The sequence below is a fragment of the Stomoxys calcitrans genome, chromosome 1 (assembly GCF_963082655.1).
Source record: "Stomoxys calcitrans chromosome 1, idStoCalc2.1, whole genome shotgun sequence".
Lineage (NCBI taxonomy): Eukaryota > Metazoa > Arthropoda > Insecta > Diptera > Muscidae > Stomoxys > Stomoxys calcitrans.
Window position 1 is genome coordinate 266,013,655 of NC_081552.1, and position 25,294 is coordinate 266,038,948.

Consider the following 25,294-nt stretch of genomic DNA (forward strand, 5'->3'; position numbering starts at 1 on the left):
CGCTCTCCCTCTCTCTCTCTCTATCTATCTATCCCGTGAAAGTGTTTTGGAGAGTTTCAAAACCACACTCACTCACACATACCACACCACCACACAACCATTCACTACAAAAACAAAAGAGAACCACACAAACAACTCACACTCGTTTAATTTTAACTTATTTCGTGGCAAGGTCCCCTAAGAAGGGATTTTACAGCGTAAGCTTTTTCTAAGCATAAATATGATGAAAAGGAAACCCAAAATATATATGAGAAAAAAAAAAAAAACCAAGAAATTCAAATGAAAAAAAAGCAAAACACTTTCACTATATTGACAATATCTTTATATTTTACACTATACTTATAATGAAATATAAAATGAAATGAAATTCTATTAAATATTAAGTGATGAGTATCTTTAAATATAACATTAATAAAGAAAAAAAACCCAAACAAACATATATTAAAATACAAATAAAAAAACCAACAAGACAAAGACAAAAACATTGTATTTACACTTAAACCAACAAGAACAACAAAAAAATCCAAAAAAAAATTCAAGCAGCATATAAGAATCATACTATAAACAAAATTTAACTTAAGTCAATATACCTTAAAAACTTAAAAAAATATATAAAAAAAAATAAAAAATTCTATGAAAAAGAACAACAAATAAAACTAAATTTTCAAAGAACAAAAGATATAATATCTAAGAGATACGTTACAATTGTAAGCTATACATAAATACATACATATATAGTTTTATATAAACCATATTGACAGGCGGACAACAACTGCAATGATTATAAACTAAACTAAGCAAACAGAAGAGACCCCCTGACACCCCCAACTGATGAAAACATACAGCAGACTACAGACATTCACAAAAATATTCTATTCAAAATAATATAACAAATCACTAACATAAAACTTAAAAAAAAAAAACCCAAAATACAAAATCCAAAACTGCACCCAAATATTTAAAATGTTCTCTTATGGTGTTTTAAGATAAACTTTTGCTAGGATTGGATGTTATTTTGCCAAGGGGCCTTCCCAAGAGCCATGAAGAAAGTTTTAGATTGACAGAAAAATTAATAAAGACCTACACTTTAGTTCCAGATGCTTACGAGAAACGCAGTGTGGATATAATGCGTAGACTTGTTACGTTTTGGATCTACAAGTCAATATTTTACATATCGTCCACTATTCTACAACACCATATTGCATCATTAATTGAACAACAACACTAAACATACAAACCATGACATGCAGTTTAAACTTCTTATACACACAAGGGGCCACCTTAGCGCAGAGATAAGCATGTCCTCCTATGACACTGAATGGCTGGGTTCGAATCCTGGCAGGAACCTCAATACATTTTTCAACGCTGGTTATCCTCTCCTTATGCTGGCAATATTTGTGAGTTACTTTGCCATGTAAAAACTTCTCCCCAAAGAGGTGTGGCTCTGCGGTACGCCATTCGGACTAGGCTATAAAAAGGAGGTCCCTTATCATTGAGCTTTACATTGAATCGAACTGCACTGATTGATAAGTGAGAAGTTTGCGCCAGGTTCCTTAATGAAAAGTTCATGGGCAAATTTACATTTTTATACCCTCCACCATGGATGGGGGTATACTAATTTCGTCATTCTGTTTGTAACAACTCGAAATATGCGACTAAGACCCTATAAGGTATATAAATTCTTGATCGTCATGACATTTTAAGTCGAACTAGTCATGTCCGTCCGTCTGTCTGTCGAAAGCACTGCTATATAAACCGATCTTGGGTCTTGACTTCTTGATCTTTTAAAAGGCGGAATTCTTATCCGATTTGACTGAAAATTTGCACATAATGTTTTTGTATCACTTCCAACAACTGTTCTAAGTATGGTTCAAATCGGTCTATAACCTGATATAGCTGTCATATAAACCGATCTTGTGTCTTGACTTATTGAGTCTATAGAGGGCGCAATTTTCGTCCGATTTGACTGAAATTTTGCACATAGTGTTTTGATATCACTTCCAACAACTGTGCGAAGTATGGTCCACATCGGTCCATAACCTGATATAGCTGCCATATAAACCGATCTTGGGTCTTGACTTCTTGGGCCTCTAGAGAGCGCAACTCTCATCCGATTTGGCACAAATTTTGTACAACGGCTCCTCCCATGGCTAAGTATGGTTCAAATCGGTGCATGTTTTAATATACCGTCTATATAAACCGATTTTAGGTCTTGACTTCTTGAGGTTCGCAAGAACCTTTTTAACTCCATCTGAGGCATGGTACTCGATCGTCGGGAGTGGTTGATCGCAAACATCTCAGCCTGTAAGTTAGCCTTATGTCGTTGTTGTAGCCACATTTTCGTGTGGAGGTGGCGATCCTCATCAAGCTCCTATGGGTGAGCAAGCTAGTTGCGGTCCAAAAGACCGATCGCCGCGGGAACATTAACCCGTCTTGTCATATTGAGCATCACAAGCACTCAGTATTTGTGCAAGAGCTCTCACTGAGACTCACCGCTCCGCTGCAGCTACTCCGATGGCAGACCGATCGCCACGGGAATAGGGTGGCCATAGGTTATTTAAAGACGCCATTAACCCGCCTTGTCATATTGAGCATCACACTGAGACTCTCCGCTCGATACCGCTGATTGTCCGCGACTACCGTTGCAGTTACTCCGATGGCAGACCAATCGCCGCGAGAATAGGGTGGGTTATTTAAAGGCGCCATTAACCCGCCTTGTCATATCGAGCATCATAAGCACTCAGTATTTGTGCAAGAGCTCTCACTGAGACTCTCCGCTCGATACTGCTGATTGTCCGCGATTACCGTTGCAGTTACTCCGATGGCAGACCGATCGCCGCGGGAATAGGGTGGCCATGGGTTATTTAAAGGCGCCATTAACCCGCCTTGTCATATCGAGCATCATAAGCACTCAGTATTGGTACAAGACCTCTCACTGAGACTCTCCGCTGATTATCCGCGACTACCGTTGCAGCTACTCCGATGGCGGACCGATCGCCCCGGGAAAAGGGTGGCCATTGGTTGTTAAAAGGCGCCATTAATCCGCTTTGTCATTTCGAACATCATAAGCAGTCAGTATTGGTACAAGACCTCTCACTGAGACTCTTCGCTCGATACCGCTGATTGTCCGCGTCTACCGTTGCAGCTACTACTATATCCGCTACCAGTGGACGCCCCCCGCAGCTCGCCGTGACAGCAATGAACACCACACAAATCGGACCTCAATGTTCCGGCCTGTGTCCCGTAGCGGGAGGTTAGCCTTATCAACCGGGTCAGTGAGTATTTGGTCATCTCTGAAGAGAGTTGCGATATGAAATGCCCCAATTCTTTTCACAGATAACCAAAAGCTATTGCTTCCCCTTGCAGAGGCAATAACTCTGACACATAGACGTTGCATTATCTTCACCACCATGTTTTATAGTGCGTTTTGACGGTTGTGCGGTTCAAAATTTTAACTCAGTACTAGGCTTTAGGCCGATATCGCTAAGATTAAGATTAAGCTAAAAAAATAAACGATAAACAGTCTTTAAAAATGGAGCTATCAAGCTGAAATTTTGCACAGATTATATTTTTGTCCATAATCAGGTTAAGTCCGAAGATGGGCTATATCGGACTATATCTTCATATAGGTGCCATATAGACAATCCTCCGATTTAGGGTCTTAGGCTCATAAAAGCCACATTTATTATCCGATTACGCTGAAATTTAGGACAGTGAGTTGTGTTAAGCCCTTTGACATCCTTCGTCAATTTGGCTTAGATCGGGCTAGATTTGAATATAGCTGCCATATAGACCGATCTCTCGATTTAAGGTCTTGTGCCCATAAAAGGCGCATTTATTATCCGATTTTGCTGAAATTTGGGACAGTGAGTTGTGTTAGTACCTTCGACATCCTTTTTTAATTTGGCCCAGATCGGTCCAGATTTGGATATAGCTGCCATATAGACCGATCTCTCGATTTAAGGCTTTGGGCCCATAAAAGGCGCACTTATTGTTCGATATCGACGAAATTTGGGACACTGAGTTAGGTTAAGCCCCTCGACATACTTCTTCAATATTACCCAGATCGGTCCAGATATGGATATAGCTGCCATATAAACCGATCTCTTGATTTAAGTCTTGCGCCCATAAAAGGCGCATTTATTGTCCGATTTTGCCAACATTTCGGACAGTGAGTTGTGTTACTCACTTCGACATCCTTCTCCAATTTGGTCCAGATCGGTCCAGATTTGGATATAGCTGCCACATATACTGTTCTCTCGATTTAAGGCTTTGGGCCCATAAAAGGCGCACTTATTGTTCGATGTCTCCGAAATTTGGGACAGTGAGTTATGTTGGGCCCTTCGACATCCATCTTCAATTTGGCTTAGATCGGTCCACACTTGGATATAGCTCACATATATACCGATCTCTCCATATAAGGTTTGAGCCCACAAAAGGCGCATTTATTGTCCGATTTCGCCGAAATTTCGGACAGTGAGTTGTTTTAGGCCCTTCGACATCTTTCTGCAATTTGACCCAAATCGGTCCAGATTTGAATATAGCTGCCATAAAGACCGATATTTCGAATTAAAGTCTTGGGCCCATGAAAGGCCCATTTCTAATCTGTTTCACTGAAATATGGTAGAGTAACTTATGCTAGGCTTTTCGACATCCGTTAAGTAAATGGTTCAGATCAGTTTATTTTTAGATATAGCTACTAAAAAGTTCAATATTTTGTCATACTTGAACAATGACTTGTACTTATTAGTATTTGGTCCAAATCGGAGCATATTTCGTTATAGCTGCTATGGGGTATGCATTTTTCAACGAATTTTGAAGGTTATTAACCTACATACCCGAGGTGGAGGCTATCCTAAGTTCTGCCCGGCCGAACTTAACGCCTTTTTACTTGTTTCCTTTTTGCAAAGAAGCCTCTGTTTGCAAACAATATACTTTTGATGTCAAAGTTTAGTTTATGCCCCCAACAAAGTTATGGTTATCATCATGCCAATTTTTCGCGAGCTTATCTCTCACCATTCGTTTGTATTTAGTTGACGTGTTATGAACGTTGACGCTCACAACTTGGTTTTGAATCCGTAAAGTACCACATACAGTATTAGAGATTGTTTGCCAATTTTACCCAAGGTTTCTTTGATCTACTCATGACTTCCACATCTTTGGCATGGGCTATTACTTTGAGTTTTGTTTTGTGAATAGTGTGCATAGTGTGGGCGTGTCCTAGTCTGAAAACTTGGTTGATTTTGAAAGGCTATGAGTGGCTCTTCACTATTTAATCTGTTATACGATGACAAGAAGCTTATCTCTCTTCTTTTACACTGGAGTGAGGTATATGCTTTATCAGCGTGTCATCGGTCCTCGTGCTGCTAACTCATCGGCTCTTGATGCCTTGAGTTGTTATTTCAGCCCATAGCGGTTTGGACTTGCCAAATTTTTTACTCTTCATCCAATCCTATTACATTTGCCTCAATTTCCATATCAGGCATATGAAAAATCAATTCAATTCAAATTGTGTGTAAATATCAACAGCAATTGTAAACCCCCCTCCCAATAAAAAAAAGAACAACTAATAATTAAAATAAAAAAAAAACTAATTATAGTTTTATATACTTCAAAAATCAGAACAGAAACAAAAACCAACATCAAAAAAAAAACCAAACTAACAAAACCAGTAAAACTACAGATACAACAGACATACAAGGAAAACCAATTTAAGGATTATACATATATACATACATGCATAAATTAAATAAAGACAAAAACCGAAAATAAATCTATTAAAGAAATATTAACAAAAACCAAATCCAAAAGAATTTAAAGAGAAAACAACATCCAAACTTTTTTGTAAAAGATATCAATAAATTGAAAAAAGCAAAATGATGTACTATTAAAAAAAAAAACACTGAAGAAAGAAAAAACAAAACTGGACATTTTTAATAACAACAATAACAACTACATCTGCAACATCAGCATAGGAAAACCCAACATTTAATAAAACCAAAGCAAAATTCCTCCCCCTCAAAAAAAAAAACACACAAAACCATTTTTTGACAACCACAATAAGCAAAAAAAAAACAAAAAACTACAAAAATCCCAATATTTGTATAAATTCAATTTTCAGCAAAAGACAAAAATTCAAAAAAAAAAAAACAAAAAAATATATACATGAATAAAAACAAAATATTTATATTAAGAATGAATGCATGAAGACAAAGACAAAAACCAAAAATCCAAAAAAATGAAATCATTGATTACAAAAAAAAAACCCCAAAAAGCAATTAAATATTTAAAATAAAAACTAAATTAAATTTAAATTGTAAACTCTTGAAATAAAAGCAAAACACCATAACCTTACAAAACCAACAAAAAAAGAAACGTAAACCAACTCTGTTACATTATTGTTTATTTTTTAAGTTAATAAATGTTTTGTTTTTCTTAATCATGGAAAGGGAAAAACAAGCATTGAAAATTCCACTTCTCGTTGGAAATTCTCAGATTGTATACTCATTTCGATATAAAAACGATATACGCATCATGTTCTTGTCAGCAAGCATGGTCAAGACAGAGCTCACAATTCGGCAACCAACAGCGTAAACTTTGCTATACAAAGTTCCGGTAGCACCGGAAGAACTATGACTCTGTCGTAATGATGTCGTAAAAATTCAATGTTGTAAGGCATTGAGAATTAAATTATTAAATTCAATATATATACACATATATATATTATAATTATATAATACGATTATTATTATTATTATTATTATTGCTATTATTACAACATTATATATACATTTGTATGTATTGAGTTATAAGTTATATAAATACCACAACAACAACAACAACAGAATGTCAAACACAGTTTAAGTTAATTATATAATATAAATATATATATATATATAAATAAATAAATAAAATTAAAAACCAAAACATGAGACGATTTTAAAGAAAACCATGAGCAAAAACCGAACAGTTATTTGAAAATATAAATAAAAAGGAAAAAACCATAATTATAAGGATGAAAAAATAATGAAATGAAATGAAAACCAAACAACTTTGATGCAAATAAAGAAAACTAAATAAAACATGAACATTGTTCAAAACAAAAAACAAAAACGTTACATTTCTTTCTAATCTGCTGCGAAATGGTAAGGTTTGAGTTGGAAGAGAATGGATGAAAAGACATTCAGTGTGATGATCAGTGTTGCCATTTTTGGTAGGTTCCTACCAAAAGTGGTAGGTTTTTATCCTCTTGGTAGATTGGTAGGCTGATCTAAATTTTTGGTAGATTTTTTCAACTTAAATATACGTAAATACCAAGTTAATTACAGAACAAATCGACGAGAATAACTCAAAACTAATTCACCTCATGTCGTTTCTGTGTATTCGTTGGGAGTGCAGAAAACCATGGATGTTACTGTTACAAGGGGTCTCACTGCTTCAAATTTTAGAAAAAAAAGGGCGTAAGTTGAAAGACTATAACACTATAACAGGTACGAGAGTTAAGGGATCTCTTCTAGAGTTCGTAAATCTGGGTAGGAAATGCGCGTTCAATTCCTTCAGTCAGGAAACAGGCATATATGGCAGCTGCAGCAGCCTTTAAACTCAGTCTAATGACGAAAATGAGTAGTAAAAGCGTCTATCTGGGCTCATACACTTAAATTGGGCGATTGCTTTATCCAAACTCGTCACGATTGTTCATTGAAATTGGGGCAGAATTATGACTTTATGAACTGAAGATCTCTCATGGGGAGATCAGTATAATGGGTTTTATATTAAGATATAGGCCATTTTTGAATTTAAGGCTGAGAAAAAAACAGAGGGACGGAATGTCAAAATGGCCAACTGATCGGCGGTGGCTCAAACTACACACTATACCACATTTTTGGTTTGTAAAACATTTGGTAGGTTTTGGTCTGGTTTCATAGGATTTTTCTTAAATTTTGGTAGGAAATAATATTCTTGAGTGGCCTGTCGGATACTTTGACCTATGCGGAAACTCGGCCGGTATCTCACCAATAAAGGCTTCAATGTTGTCTTCTAATGGGTCAATTGAAGTGGGTTTGTCTGTATTCACGTGAGCTTTAACATGGGCTCACAAAAAATAGTCTAAAGGCGTTAAGCCGCACGATCTAGGCAGCCAATTAACCGGTCCCGAACGTGAAATAAAATGTTCACCGAACTCGCCTCTCAATAAGTCCATTGTTAAGCGTGCTGTGTGGCATGTGGCACCGACTTGTTGAAACCACATGTCATGCTAGTCAAGCTCTTGCATTTTGAACAAAAACAAGTAAAAAGGAGTTAAGTTCCGCCGGGCCGAACTTTGGATACCCACCACCTCGGGTGGGCTCTATCTAAAAATAAACCGATCAGAACTATATACGATAAGAATGTCGAAAAGCCTAACATAAGTCACTGTGTTAAACTTCAGTGAAATCGGATTAAAAATGCGCTTTTTATGGGGCCAAAACTTTAAATCGAGAGATCGGTCTATATGGCAGCTATAACCAAACCTGAACCGATCTGAACCAAGTTGCAGAAAAACGTCAAAGAGCCTAACACAACGCACTGTTCCGAGTTTCGGCGAAATCGGACAATAAATGCGCCATTTATGGGCTCAAAACCTTAAATCCAGAGATCGGTCTATATAGCAGCTGTATCCAAATATGGACCGATCTGGGCCAAATTGAAGAAGGACGTCGAAGAGCCTGACTAAACTCACTGTCTCAAATTTTAGTGACATCGACCAATAAATGCGCCTTTTATGGGCTCAAAACCTTAAATCGGCGAACGGTCTATATGGCAGCTATATCCAAATCTGAACCGATCTAGGCAAAATTAATGAAGGATGTCAAAGGGTCTGAGACATCTCACTTTCCCGAATTTCGGCGACATCGGACCATAAGTGTTGCTTTTAAGGGCCTATGATTCTAAATCGGCCGATCGGTCTATATGGCAGCTATAACCAAATCTGGACCGATCTGAGCCAAATTAACAAGGGATATCGAAGGGCCTTACACAACTCACTGTCCCAAATTTCGGCGACGTCGGACAATAAATGCGCCTTTTATGGGACCACAACCTTAAATCGAGATATCGGTCTATATGGCAGCTATAACCAAACATGATCCGATCTGGGCCAAATTGAAGAAGGAGGTCGAAGGTCCCAACAAAACTCACTGCCCCAAATTTCGGCGACATCAGACAATAAATCTGGCTTTTATGGGCCTAAGACCCTAAATCGGAGGATCGGTCTATATGGCAGCTATATCCACATCTGGACAGATCAAGGGCAAATTGCAGAAAGATGTCGGAGGGCCTGAGACATCTCATTGTCTCAAATTTCAACAAAATCGGATAGTATATGTGCCTAAAACCCTAAATCGAGAGATCGGTCTATATGGAAGCTATATTAAATTTTAACCGATCGGGGCCAAATTGAAGAAATATGTCGAAGGGCTTAACACAACTCACTGTTTCAAATTCCAGCCAAATCGGAAATTTAATGTGCCTTTTATGGGTCTAAGACCCTAAATCGGAGGATCGGTCTATATGCCAGCTATATCCTAATCTGAACCGATCTGGGCCAAATTAACGAAGGATGTCGGAGGGCCTCAGACATCTCATTGTCTCAAATTTCAACAAAATCGGATAGTATATGTGAATTTTATGGGCCTAAGACCCTAACTCGGAGGATCGGTCTATATGGCAGCTATATCCTAATCTGGACCGATCTGGGCCGAATTGACAAAGGATGTCGAAGGGCCTAACTTAACTCACTGTTCCAAATTTCAGCCAAATCGGATAACAAATGTGGCTTTTATGGGCCTAAGACCCTAAATCGGAGGATCGGTCTATATGGCAGCTACATCCACATCTGGACAGATCTAGGCCAAATTAACGAAGGATGTCGGTGGGCCTGAGACATCTCATTGTCTCAAATTTCAACAAAATCGGATAGTATATGTGGCTTTTATGGGCCTAAGACCCTAACTCGGACGATCGGTCTATATGGCAGCTATATCCTAATCTGGACCAATCTGAGCCGAATTGACGAAGGATGTCGAAGGGCCTAACTTAACTCATTGTTCCAAATTTCAGCCAAATCGGATAATAAATGTGGCTTTTATGGGCCTAAGACCTTAAATCGGAGGATCGGTCTATATGGCAGCTATATCCTAATCTGAACCGATCTGGGCCATATTGCAAAAGTGTGTCGAGGGGCTTAATTTAACCCACTGTCTTAAATTTCGTCGACATCGGAAAATAAAAGCGCCTTTTATGGTCCCAAAACCTTAAATCGAGTGATCGATCTTATATGGCAGCTATATCCTAATCTGACCCGATCTGGGCCAAATTGACGAAGTATGTCGAAGGGCCTAACACATTTTGCTGCCCCAAATTTAAGCAAAATCGGATAATAAATGTGGCTTTTACAGGCCTAAGACCCTAAATTGGCGTATCGGTCTATATGGGGGGCCATATCAAGATATAGTCCGATATAGCCCATCTTCGAACTTTACCTGTTCATGGACAAAAAAAGAATCTGTTCAAAATTTGAGCTCAATATCTCAATTTTTAAAGACTGTAGCGTGATTTCAACAAACAGACGGACGGGGACATGTCTTAAATTTTTACGCTGATCAAGACTAAATATACTTTATAGGGTCGGAAATGGATATTTCGATGTGTTGCAAACGGAATGACAAAATGAGTATACCCCCATCCTTCGGTGGTGGGTATAAAAAGTTGGATATCATCTCACGATAGTGCTTACCATTACGACAGTTACGTTACGATTCGCATCATCTTCGAAGAAGTACGGTCCAATGATGCCACCAGCCCGTAAACCACACCAAACTATGACTTTTTCTAGATGCTTTGGCAGTTCTAGCAATACTCCTGGCTGATCTTCACTACAAAATCGACAATTCTGCTTATTTACGTACCCATTAAGCCAAAAATGAGCTTGGTCGTAAAATGGAAGAAACGCGCGATGAACTATCTTAACAGAGCACGCATTTTGATATTAAAATTCAATAATTTGTAAGCATTGTTCGTTTGTAAGACGATTCATAGTTAAATTGCAGACCAAACTGAGGATGTTTGACAGTAAAACGAAACACGAAACGTGGGTGAGCCGTTTTAACCAGTGTTGCCAAAGAGATAATAGCTAACAAATCACCCTTTATATACACCCTGCATACATGCTAGCATTGTCATTCCGTCTTATAACATTGGTATGGCGTCCACAAAGTATGTACTCGCATTATTCTTGATCATCACAACATTTTAAGCCGTCTGGCTCTCTGTTGACAAAGTGGTATCCTTCCAGGTGTAGCATATGTTCAGATCCTCCTTTTGTTATATTGTTCGACCTGCTGTTTTGCTGTTTTCGCAAAACGTTAGCCAAGCTTGCAATGCCAAGCCAAGTATCGGCCTGTTTGCAATGAATAGCACTCAGAGACCTAAAAGGCATTATTTGAAGGAGTTTCCATCCATAGTGATAATGAGAGACAGAGTCACGAATGATTTTATTATGTCGGCAATAAACAAAGTTTGGTATAACAAAACAAACACCAATGATAACATTTGGCCATAACTACAACTTAATCTAGCTTAGATCTATAATGTCCCTCTGCTCGATCAGTGGCTAATGATTTTTGCGTTTGGCCCCACCCCCGTTTCGTTGAGGTATATTTTGCTCATACCACTTGATGTACCATTGGACACTCTTCTTAATGGCTGTTTGCTCCTCGATCAGCGGCACATAGTCAATATGAATGGCTGCCCTAAGGCGATTGAAGAAAATCATGGAGGATGCATACGCACAGAGAGCGCGAAGGGAATACTTCATAGTGATTTTCTTCACCGGCTCCAAAACAATGATCAACAGTTCCAGCAGCATGGCAAAGAATTGAAAGATAGCTCGTGGAATGTACCATGACGATTGACGGACCTTGAATTTCTCGCTTGAGGCGCCGATTTTCTGCAGAAATCTGGAGGTATCGGCAATCGAGGTCTCATCGGTAATAAAAACAGGTAGACCGCCAATAGCTCTGGGAGCAGATTTCAAAGATTTATAGGCACATATATGACCCCAGGCAACGTTTCCTTTTGAAGAAGAATAAGAAAAATAATTAGTAAAGGCCTTACACTTAGCTAAACAGCTATCATACCGGCATAGCATAACTGCTGCTTGCCACCAACACCAGCTATGCGAGGATACACAAATGAGTGACTACTCAGGTATTTTAACATATCGGTGACAAAGAAGTTGTCACCCTCACCGTAGGTCAAGGGAGGACGTATAGCGGTAGTCACCAGTGTGCCGTTGCCATTGCTAAGAGCCCTTCCATGGGCGGCTAAAACAATTTGCTCGGCCCTCAACTTGGATGAGGAATAACCGCGTAAAATGAATTGTCGATCAAATTCCATATGGTCCTGATCCTTGTACACCGGTGTGGGGGCTTTTGTTTCCGTTTGATTGATGATGACTGCCGTGTGGGTTCCCTTGAATGGCACAAAACACACCGAACCACAACTGGTGTAAACGAGATGCTTTACATTGTGTTTAACACAAAGATCCACCACCGATTGGGTGCCTAAAACAATCGGAATAGGGGTAAGCAATTGAACTGACGCTCCATTTAAGTCGATGCTCTTACCTTCAATATTATTGCGATTAAGTTTGCCATAATTTGGGGGAAATTGTAAACTCATCATTCCAGCACAGTGGAACACACTGTCAGCACCCTTGAATGCATCTACGACCGACTCTGGTTCGCATAGATCTCCAACAAAGGTGCGTAAATCACGTTGCTCATCTGAAATGGGTTAAAAAAAAGTTGAAAATTCCAAATCAATTTGAGTTAAAAATTGTATCTGATTAGATATAATGTGGTCCAATTATATCTGGTGGCAGATATCGTTGGATCTGACCATATTAATTTTTTAAACCCACCACCGAAGGATGGGGGAATATTCATTTTGTCATTCCGTTTGCAACACATTAAAATATCCCTTTCCGACCCCCATAAAGTATATATATTCTTGATCAGTGTAAAAATCTAAGACCATCTAGACATGTCCGTCCGTCTGTCTGTTGAAATCACACAGTCTTTAAAAAAAGAGATATTGAGCTGAAACTTTGTATTGTTCGAAGATGTAATAGTTCGAAGATGGGATATATCAGCCTATATCTTGATATAGACCCCATATAGACCGATACGCCGATTTCGGGTCTTAGGCCTATAAAAGCCACATTTATTATCCGATTTTGCTGAAATTTGGGACAGTAAATTTTGTTAGGCCCTTCGACATCTTTCTACAATTTGGCTCTGTTCGGTTCAGATTTGGATATAGCTGCCATATTGACCAATTTCTCGATTTATGGTTTTGGGCCCATAAAAAGCGCATTTATTGTCCGATGGCGCCGAAATTTGGGACAGTGAGTTAAGTTAAGCCCTTTGACATACTTCTGCAATATCGCACAGATCGGTTCAAATTTGAATGAAATAGCCATCATATAGGCCGATCTCTCGATTTAAGGTTTTGGGCCCATAAAAGGCGCATTTTTTGTCTGATCTCGCCGAAATTTGGGACAGTGAGTTGTATCAGGCCCTTCGACATTTTTCATCCATTTGGCTCAGATCGGTCCAGATTTGGATATAGCTGCCAAATAGACCGATCTCTCGATTTAAGGTTTTGGGCCCATAAAAAACGCATTTATTGTCCGATGTCGTCGAAATTTGGGACTGTGAGTTACGTTAAGCCTCTTGACATACATCTGCAATATTGCACAAATCGGTCCAGATTTGGATATAGCTGCCATATAGACAAATCACTCGGTTTTAGGTTTTGGGGCCATAAAAGGCGCATTTATTGTCCGATGTCGCTGAAATTTGAGACGGTGGGTTTAGTTAGGCTCTTCGATGTCCTTCTTCAATTTGGCCCAGATCGGTACAGGTTTGAACAAAGCTGTCATATAGACCGATTTCCCGATTAAAGGTTTTGGGCCCTTAAAAGGCGCTTTTATTGTCCGATTTCGCCGAAATATGGGACAGTGCTTTGTGTTAGCCTCTTCCACATGTTTCTGCAACTTGGCCCAAATCGGTCCAGATTTGGATATAGCTGCCGTACAGACCGATATCTCGATTTGAAGTCTTGGCCCCATAAAAGGCGCATTTATAATCCCATTTCACTGAAATTTGACACAGTGACTAATGTTAGGCTTTCCGACATCCGTATCGTATATGGTTCACATCGGTTTATTTTTAGATATAGCTAATATACGTATTAGTATTTGGTCCAAATCGGAATATATTTCGATTTAACTGCTATGGAACATAAGGTATGCAATTTTCACCGGATTTTGATGAAAGGTGGTTTACATATATACCCGAGGTGGTGGGTATCCAAAGTTCGGCGCGGCGGAACTTAACGACTTTTGTACGCTGGTTTGATTGTAAATAATTTTGGCCTCAAATTTTCAATTTCCGCCCATAGTGCACCATAGCGCAGAGATTATCATTCGCATATGACGCTAAACGCTTGGGTAGCAATCCTAGCGAGAACATCATAACAAAATTTCGGCGGTAGTTTGTCCCCTCCTAATGCTGGCGACATTTGTGAGGCATAGAAGCCATGTAAAAACGTCTCCCCAAAGAGGTGTAGCACTGCGGCACAGCTTTCGGACTCGGCTATAAAAAGGAGGTCCGTTATAATTGAGCTTAAAACTTAAATAGAACAGTACTCAGTGATATGTAAGAAGTTTGCCATGTTCCTTAATGGAATGTTCATGGGCAAATTTGCATTGCATTCTTTGATAAGAAGCATAACTTAATGGTATAAGTTGGGCAATGTTCTTCAAAGTTTTGGTAAGTGATATTCAGTTTTGACTTCCATTTACCAAGTATAGAGGGATCTTGAGTTCTTGACCCGCTAGGGGGCGCAATTATTACCCGATTTGGCTGAAATTTTGCATATAGTGGTTTGTTTTGATTTCCATCAACTGTGTCAAATACGGTCGAAATTGGTTCGTAACCTAATACAGCTCCCATATAAACCGATCTCGTATCATGACTTCTTGAGCCTATAGAGGGCGCAATTATTACCAGATTTGGATGACATTTTGCATAAAGTGGTTTATTTTGATCTCCATCAACTGTGTCATGTATGGTTTCAATCGGTTCGTAACCTAATAAAGCTCCCATATAAACCGATCTCCCGATAATACTTCTTGAACCTCTAGAGGGCGCAACTCTTATCTCATTTGGCTGAAATTTAACATAATGACTTCCACTTAGGTCTCCAACAGCCAAACCAAGAATGCTCCCAAACTGTTCATAACTTTGGTAAAGCTCCAATAACATAGCAATTCCTATCCATTATCCTTTGTTTAAATACATAACAGGCAAAGAACTTGACAAAAGCGATCCATGGTGTAGGGTATATAAGATTCGGCCCGGCCTAGTTTTTACTTGTTTTTGTATCCTAAAGGGTGATTTTTTTGAGGTTAGGATTTTCATGCATTAGTATTTGACATGGTGTCAAAGAGAAAGATGCTCAGTATGCTTTGACATTTCATCATGAATAGACTTACTAACGAGCAACGCTTGCAAATCATTGAATTTTATTACCAAAATCAGTGTTCGGTTCGAAATGTGTTCATTCACCGTAACGTTGCGTCCAACAGCATCTTTGAAAAAATACGGTCCAATGATTCCACCAGCGTACAAACCACACCAAACAGTGCATTTTTCGGGATGCATGGGCAGTTCTTGAACGGCTTCTGGTTGCTCTTCACTCCAAATGCGGCAATTTTGCTTATTTACGTAGCCATTCAACCAGAAATGAGCCTCATCGCTGAACAAAATTTGTCAAAATTTGAACACATTTCGAACCGAACACTGATTTTGGTAATAAAATTCAATGATTTGCAAGCGTTGCTCGTTAGTAAGTCTATTCATGATGAAATGTCAAAGCATACTGAGCATCTTTCTCTTTGACACCATGTCTGAAATCCCACGTGATCTGTCAAATACTAATGCATGAAAATCCTAACCTCAAAAAAATCACCCTTTATTTTACTTGACAATTTTTAAATTGCCACATGCTGTTTGGCTGAATTGAATTTTAAATACCTTTAGATGATTGATACATAATTTCGTTTGCTAATTATTTTAATTTTAGAATTTTAACTCACCATCGATGGTATTTTTGTAGGTTTTCAAATCCACACTTCGAATTTCTCGGATATTTAACTCAGATTTGTTCTCAAACAATAGGCGTATAATGTGCTGGCCAATAAAACCGCTGCCACCAGTAACTAAAACCACATCTCCACTCTCGTTGGCCATTATAGATGTTTGAGGTATTTGAAAAGCTGTGAATGAAACGAAAACAAGTTATAAATAGAATAAAATAAATATTAAAATAAGGTGGAAACTTTGTCATTTCTTCAGTTTATTTCTGACGCAACAAAGCATATATATTCTTGATCGTCGTAAAATTCTAAGATGTTCTATCCATGTCTTTTGGCCCGTCTATCTTGGACTGTCTTTGCCCCTAAAAAGTGCATGTTTCACTCAATTTCGCTAAAATTTGGAAAAGAGAGTTGCAATACACCCACAGCCCGAACAAAATTTTTTGGGGCCGAGGTGACCAACGTGGAAGGTTCGCCAATGGGCCCGGAATTTTGCACATAGTCTGGATAACTCAGCCATAACCATATAAAATTTCGTGAAGACATCTTCATTCGATCCCAATAGGCAGAATACGGTGAAAATTGCATACCTTATGTCCCATAGCAGTTATATCGAAATATGTTCCGATTTGGACCAAATACTAATAAGTACAGTAGCCATATCTAAAAATAAACCGATCTGAACCATATACGACACGGATGTCGAAAACCCTAATATAAGTCACTGTGTCACATTTCAGTGAAATCGGATTATAAATGCGCCGTTTATGGGACCAAGACTTTAAATCGAGATATCGGTCTATATGGCAGCTATATCCACATTTGGACCGATTTGGGCCAAGTTGTCCCATTGTCCCAAATTTCAGCAAAATCGGATAATAAATGTGGCTTTTATGAGTCTAAGACCCTTAATCATAGGATCGGTCTATATGGCAGCTATATCCAAATTTAGACCGATCTGGGCCAAATTGACAAACGATGTCGAAGGGCCTAACACAACTCACTGTCCCAAATTTCATCAAAATCGGATAATAAATGTGGTTTTTATGGGCATAAGACCCTAAATCGGCAGATCGGTCTATCTAGGGGCTATATCAAGATATATTCCGATATAGCCCATCTCTGAACTTAACCTGCTTATGGAGAAAAAAATAATCTGTTCAGCTCAATATCTCTATTTTTAAAGACTTTAGCGTGATTTCAACAGACAGACGGACAGACGGACGGTCATGTCTAGATCGTCTTAGATGTTTACGCTGATCAAGAATATATATACTTTATAGGGTCGGAAATGAATATTTCGATGTGTTTCAAACGGAATGACAAAATGAATATACCCCCATCCTTCGGTGGCAGCTATACCAAATTGTGAACCGATTTGAATCTTACTAAACACAGTTGTTGGAAATAATACCAAAACACTACGTGCAAAATTTTAGTCAAATCCGACGAAAATTGCGCCCTCTAGAGGCTCAAAAAGTCAAGCCCCAAGATCGGTTTACATGGCAGCTATATCAAAACATGGATCGATTTAAACCATACTTAGCGCAGTTGTTGGAAGTGATACCAAAACACCTCATGCAAAGTATCAGCCAAATCGGATGAGAATTGCGCCCTCTAGAGGCTCAAGAAGTCGAGATCCCAGATCGGTTTATATGTCAGCCATATCAGGTTATGAACCGATTTGAATCATACTAAACACAGTTGTTGGAAGTGATACCAAAACACCACATGCAAAATTTCAATCCAGTCGGAGGAGAATTACGCCCTCTAGAGGCTCAAGAAGTCAAGACCCAAGATCGGTGTATATGGCAGCTATAGCAAAACATAGACTTAGCGTGCTTTCGACAGACAGACGGACGGACATGGCTAGATCGACTTAAAATGACATGACGATCAAGAATATATATACTTTATAGGGTCTCAGACGCATATTTCGAGGTCTTAGAAACAGAATGACAAAATTAGTATACCCCCATCCTAAGGTGCAGGGTAGAAAAATGCCGATAGTTGTGGGTGCCTATCGAAATATCGAGAAGAAATTCCAATAAAAATATACTAAATAATTTGCCACTAATCTTTAAAGTTAGAACTTAAATTTTTCACGTGTATCTTCTTATATAGATTGACCTGGAAGGAAACATAGGCTGTATAATTTTTTGATATCGGGAGGGGGGCGGACGCTCCTCAAAAAAAAAAGTGGACCGATCGGGACAATATGGGATTCAAATGAAAGGTATTCAAAAGTAGAGTACGAATTTCATAATAAAAGTTGGGTCCAAGTATCTGGGGGGCCACCCCAGCCCCAAAACCCCTTAAAATAGGTTTATTTGACAATCATGACAATATGGGGCTCAAATGAAAGGTATTCGGGAATAGATTACGAATATGGTCAGGAATTAGGAATAAGCTTTATAATTTATTGATAACAGAAGGGGGCGTATCCTCCACCGTTTTCCCAAAAACACCACCCAAAATCTAAAGTGGACCGATAAGAACAATATGGGTATCAAATAAAAACAATGCGGAAGTAGATAACGAATCTGGCATACAAAATCATATCGAAGTATAGGGGGTCACCCCTCCCCCACAAAAACGCTCAAAATGGGCACATTAGCCAATCACGGATATATGGGTCACGGTTTGTTTGTTCCGTATAGACTGAAGAACGGCAAAATCGATTTTCTAGAAATGTTCGCATAGTGCGTAGGTTTTTCTGGAAGGAAACATAGGCTATATAATTTTTCGGTATCGGAAGGGGGAAGGACCCTCCCCCTCATGCCAAAAACATAACCCGAAATCAAAAGTGTACCGATCGGAACTGTATAGATATCAAAGATAATTAAGCTACTGGGCTCATACCCCATTTATAAAGATTTTAATCATTTTCTTTTTAATTTTTAATAATTCATCTAAAAGTAGAATACGAATATGGTATTAAAATTTGAGTCTAAATACCCATCGGGCCGCCCCAACCACAAAACTCCCACAAACAGACATATTGGACGTTCACTTCAATATGGGGCTCAAATGAAAGGTATTCGGGAGCAGATTTCGAATCTGGCATACAAAATCAGATCGAAGTATAGGGGGTCACGCCACCCCCCAAAAACGCCATTAGACCCATTATGACTATATGATACTTGGCTGAACGGATTTTCTTAAAATTTTTATAGATTGTGTATGTTTGTCTGAAAGGAAACATGGGCTATATAATTTTTAGATATCGGGTGGAGGCGGAACCTCCCCCTTACCCCAAAAACGCCACCCATATCCGAAAGTGGTCCGATGGGCACAACAAGGGTATCAAATGGAAGGTCTTGGAGACCAGAAAACGAATATGGGGCCAGCGGGCCCCCTCCCCAACCAAAACTCCTCTAAACAGATATATTCAAAGTTCATGTCAATATGGAACTCAAATGGAAAGTATTCGGCAGTACATTCAAAATATGGCATAAAACATTAGGTCCAAGTAATGGGAGGTCGCCCACCCCCCAAATACCCCGAAATGGGCATATTAGACGACCATGGCTTTATGGGACTCAAATGAAAGGTATTAGGGAGTAGATTACGAATATGACATTAAATTTTGCTTTCAAGTCTAGGTGGCGCTTTTCCTCCTAAAGATACATCAAATGGGTTATTTGATCCATTATGACTATATGGGACTCAAATGAAAGGTATTTGAGAGTAGAAAACGAATTTGATATCCAATTTTGGAGCCCCCTAAACTGAACTTTATTTCTGTTGGGAATAAAAAACGAATTTGATATCCATATTGGAGTCGAAATGTCTGAGGTGCCTAAGGGGAATGTTCTCCCTAATGAGAACATTACCACCAGGAACCGAGAAGGGGCAAATTCTCACACATCAATGAGAGCTTTCCGATTCAAGTTAGAACTCAATGATGAGGAACCTTTTTTTAAGCCGAGTCCGAATGGCGTCCCGCAGTGCGACACCTCTTTGGGGAAAATTTTTTAAATGACCATGCATGGCATTATACCTCGCCAATGTCGCCAACATTAAGAGAGGATAAACACAGCTTTGTCAGATGTTCTCACCAGGATTCGAACGCGTTCAGTGTCATAGGCTACAATGCCACGAATTCGATATCCCCATTTTGGGCAAAGTGTCCCCAGCCTAAAAAGATATTAGAGAGTTAAAGAAGGCGCAGCGGAGCGGGCCAGGTTTGGCTAGTATAATATAAGAATTAATGATTTTTCTAAAAAGTTACTCTGAACATGTGCTTGGGCTTTGACCTGCGAAATTAATTCAGCTCATAAATATTTTTGTTGTTGATTTTAATGACTTAGCCATTTGCTATAACAAATGGAGACAATTTGCAAACATATTTTGAAAAAATTAACATATTTTGTACACACTTAATATGAGCAACGAATTCCATATAAAAACGATCCTCTCACTGTCAGGTATAGTAAATGCTTAGTGCTCACATGGCATGTTTGATACTTTACCCAAAAATCAAAAAAAAAATTGACATTATTTCTATCACACAAATTGCTGCATTTTCTTTCAAAAAACAAGCGTAACTTCCATCAAATGCCGTAATAATTTTTTTTAAATTTGAAACACCATGCAAAAGAGACACTCGAATGCCACAATTATGTAGTTTTGTTATTGTTGTTGGGTTATTAGTTTTAGAGTTAATTCATAGGTTTGCTGGGTATCACGTCTTTGGTTGGTATTTCTTGTTTGGAGAAATTAAATTTTGGCCAGGGTCAGTGGGTCTGTTGTTTTTGGGCTGTAGATGTTGCTGTTGCTGACGGTCAATGATGCTGTGCACACATAACGCTCGTTTTCCAGACAAAGACTTTTGAAACAACATTTGAATGGAGACGTTTAACTTTTTTCCGTTTCTTTTGAGATGCCCTCCAAAAACGCAAACACATCACAGAGACCCAAATTAATTGACAGAAGTCGGCGACAAAAGCATTTGAACAGGTTTTATTTTTATGCTATTCAAATGCTTTGGGTTACACGAATAGGATGATGGAAAAAGAAGAAACACCAAATATGCACTTTACTCACAATTCTCAAAGTTGGCAATTTTCAACAATTTTATGTTTTTTTCAATCATTTTGTTTTACTTGCAATTAGATCGTATTGATGTCAATACGGCTGGCAGAAGATGAAGAAACTCCAAATATGCACTCCAAGTTGCGTATGTTCAACAATTTAATGGTAGGTATTTCCAAACACTTTGTAATTCATTTAAAATCTGGCTATAATCACAACGCCCGTTTCATTTAAATGCAAGATCACACTAGTAGTTCTGTTTTCTGCTTACCTCTTTTGGAATAAACTTTTAATTATAAATTTTTATTATTTTTTTGTTTTTAATTTGCCTTAACTTTTTTGCAACAGTTGGCTTTAACGTATCTTAGGTAAATGAATTCATCTACCAACAAAACAGTTTTCGGAGCTCAAATGTTTTGCTTTTGATTATGGCTTCAAAAAAATTTAATTGTGTATGGCTAAGAGAGCGAGAGAGAGAGAGCGCGCAAGTCGCGTTTGCGCAATAAAAACCGTTTGCATGGTTTTGGGTTGTGTTAATAGCATACGCTCTCTGCCAAGTATAAAACAGTGTTGCTAACTGTTATAGATGTGCAAGAGAAACCGGCCGAGAAATATTCCCACCAGTATGGATTCGCTGCAAAGTGCCTACTGGGGGTTTGAGGGGTTAATTTTTAAGACGAAATACCAGTAAAAAGGCATTAAGTTCGGCCGAACTTTGAATACCCACCACATCTATATATGTCAAACCCCTTTCGTCACAATCCGATGAAATTGGATAACTTATGCACCCAAATTCGACACGGACATTGAGTGGTCTTTTAGATATAAGTCACTGTTGAATTTTGTATTTCAAATTTCAATAAAATCGGGTAATAAATAAAGCTTTTATGAGCTTCAGACCCTTAGCCGACATATCGGTATATATGACAGCTATATCTAAATATAGTCCAAACTAAACCTTATTTGGGTCAGATGTTGGTAGGCCTAAAAATACTCACTGTTTCAAATTTCAGCACAATCGGTTAAAAAATAAAGCTTTTATGGGCTTCAGACCCTTTATCGGGAGATCGGTCTATAATGGCAGCTATATCTAAATATAGTCCGCTCTGAACCATGCTTAGGTCAGATGTCGGGAGGCTTAAAATAACCCACTGTTTAAAATTTTAAAGAAATTGGGCAATAAATACAGCTTTTATGGGCTTCAGACCCTTTATCGGAAGATCGGTCTATACGGCAGCTATATCTAAATGTAGTCCGATCTAAACTAAATTTTGGTCAGTTTACGGGAAGCCCTAAACTACTCACTGTTTAAAATTTCAGCGAAATTGGGCAATAAATACAGCTTTTATGGGCTTCAGACCCTTCATCGGCAGATCGGTCTTTATGACAGCTATATCTAAATATAGTCCGATCTAAACCATACTTAGGTTAGAAGTGAGAGGCCTGAAACTACTCACTGTTTCAAATTTCAGCGAAATCGGTTAAAAAATAAAGCTTTTATTGGCTTTAGACCCTTTATCAGGAGATCGGTCTATATGGCAGCTATATCTAAATATAGTCCGATATGGACCATATTTGGGTAAGATGTCGGAAGGCCTAAAACTACTCACTAAAACATTTCAGCAAAATCGGATGAAAAATTAAGTTAATAGGGATAATATTACATTCCAATGAATGACATTTGGGAGTGAAGTTTGTCATTGTATACCCACCACCTTAGGAAAGGCATTCCGTATGCAACACATCGAAATATGCATTTCCGACCCTACAAAGTACAATAAATATATTCTTGATCCTCATAAATATCTAAGATGATTTAACGATGTCCGTGTATCTGTCCGTCCGTCTGGCGTCTGCCTGTTGTAATCACGCTACAACTTTCAAAAATTGAGATGTTGAGCTGAAGTTGCGCATTTTTATCCGATTTCCCTGGAATTTGGAACATTGAGTTGGATTAAGCCACCCGGTATCTGAACCGAGTATACTCAATAGCATAACTTATTGAGATATAGCTGTCATATAGACCGATCTGCCTATTTAGGGTATTAAGGGCATTAAGCATTTATTACCTGATTTGCCTGAAAATTGGAATAATGAGTTGCACTAGGGCAACCGATATCTGAACCGTTTATGGTCTGGATCAGACCATATTTTGATATAACTGTCGTATTGTCCAACCATAAAACCCTCATTTATTAACCGATTTGTCTGAAATTTGGATCTTATCTTGTATAAGGTTTCTCAGTACCAGCAAACAGATGGATCCAATATGGATATAGCGGAGTTATAATAAAATGAGATATTTAACATATCAATGGTGGTGGATATGTTCGGCACGGCCGAACTTGATATGTTTTTGCTTGTTATACCCATTACCGAAGGATGGGGGTATATTAATTTTTTCATTCCGTTTGCAACACATCGAAATATCCATTTCCGACCCTATAAAGTATATATATTCTCGATCAGCGTAAAAATCTAAGACGATCTAGACATGTCCGTCCGTCTGTCTGTTTAAATCAAGCTACAGTCTTTAAAAATTGAGATATTGTGCTGAAACTTTGAACAGATTCTTTTTTAGTTTATAACCAGGTTAAGTTCGAAGATGGGCTAGACCCTGTTGATATGGGGGTCGATATAACCCCCATATAGACCGATCGGCTGATTTAGGGTCTTAGGCCATAAAAGCCACATTTATTATCCGATTTTGCTGAAATTTGGGATAGTGAGTTGTGTTAGGCCCTTCGACATCCTTCTTCAATTTGGGCCACATCAGTCCAGATTTGGATATAGCCCCCATATAGACCGATCCGCCACTTTAGGGTCCTAGGTCCATAAAAGCCACATTTATTATCCGATTCTGCTGAAATTTGGAACGGTTGTGTAAGGCCCTTCGACATGTTTCTTCAATTTGGCTCAGATCGGTCCAGATTTGGATATAGCTGCCATATACACTGATCTCTCGATTTAAGGTCTTCCGCCCATAAAAGGCGCATTTATTGTCTGATTTTACCAAAATTTGAGACAGTGAGTTGTGAAAGGCCCTTCGACATCTTTCTTCAATTTGGCCCACATCGGTCCTGATTTGGATACAGCCCCCATAAAGACCGATCCGCCGATTTAGGGTCCTAGGCCCATAAAAGCCACATTTATTACCCGATCCTTGAAACTTGAGACGGTGAGTTGTGTAAGGCCCTTCGACATGTTTCTTCAATTTGGCTCAAATCGGTCCAGATTTGGATATAGCTGTCATATAGACTGATCTCTCGATTTAAGGTCTTCCGCCAAAAAAAGGAGCATTTATTGTCCGATGTCTTCGAAATGTGGGACAGTGAGTTGTGTAAGGCCCTTCGACATCTTTCGTCAATTTGGCCCAATGTCGCCGAAATTTGGGACAGTGAGTTGTGTTAGGCCCTTCAATATTCTTTGTTAATTTGGCCCAGATCGGTTCAGATTTGGATATAGGTGACATATAGACCGATCCTCAGATTTAGGGTCTTAGGCCCACAAAAGCCACATTTATTATCCGATTTTGCTGAAATCTATTACAGTGAGTTTTCTTAGACCCTTCGACATCTCTCTTTAATTTGGCCCAGATCGGTTCAGATTTGGATATAGCTGCCATATAGACCGATCGCTCGGTTTTAGGTTTTGGGACCATAAAGCCACATTTATTGTCCGATGTCGCCGAAATTTGGGAAGGTAAGTTGTGTTAGGCCCTTCGACACCCCTCTACAATAAGGCCCTGGTCGGTTCAGATTTGGATATAGCTGCCATTATGACCGATCTCTCGATTTAAGGTTTTGGGCCCATAAAAGGCTCATTTATTGTCCGATTTCGCCAAAATTTGGAACAGTAAGTTGTGTTAGACTCTTCGAAATTTTTATGCAATTTGGCTCAGATCGGTCCAGATTTGGATATAGCTGCCATATGGACCGATCTCTCGATTTAAGGTCTTGTGCCCATGTCCTATTTCGCCGAAATTTGGCACAATGAGTTGTGTTAGGCCCTTCGACATCCCTCTTCAATTTTACCCAGATCGGTTCAGATTTG

At 38.8% G+C, this 25,294-nt stretch overlaps 1 protein-coding gene across 1 annotated transcript; it reads right to left on the reverse strand.

The window, feature by feature from the left end:
- Nucleotides 1-11,504: 11,504 nt before the first annotated feature.
- On the reverse strand, nt 11,505-21,608 carry LOC106092781 (3 beta-hydroxysteroid dehydrogenase/Delta 5-->4-isomerase type 1). The gene is made up of 5 exons (XM_059371044.1): nt 21,513-21,608; nt 16,205-16,384; nt 12,666-12,824; nt 12,177-12,602; nt 11,505-12,111 (listed from the first exon to the last, which is right to left on the reverse strand). The coding sequence occupies exons 2-5, from the start codon at nt 16,356-16,358 to the stop codon at nt 11,651-11,653; spliced, it is 1,200 nt and encodes a 399-aa protein (XP_059227027.1). The 5' UTR covers nt 16,359-16,384; nt 21,513-21,608; the 3' UTR covers nt 11,505-11,650.
- Between the last annotated feature and the right edge of the window lie 3,686 nt (nt 21,609-25,294).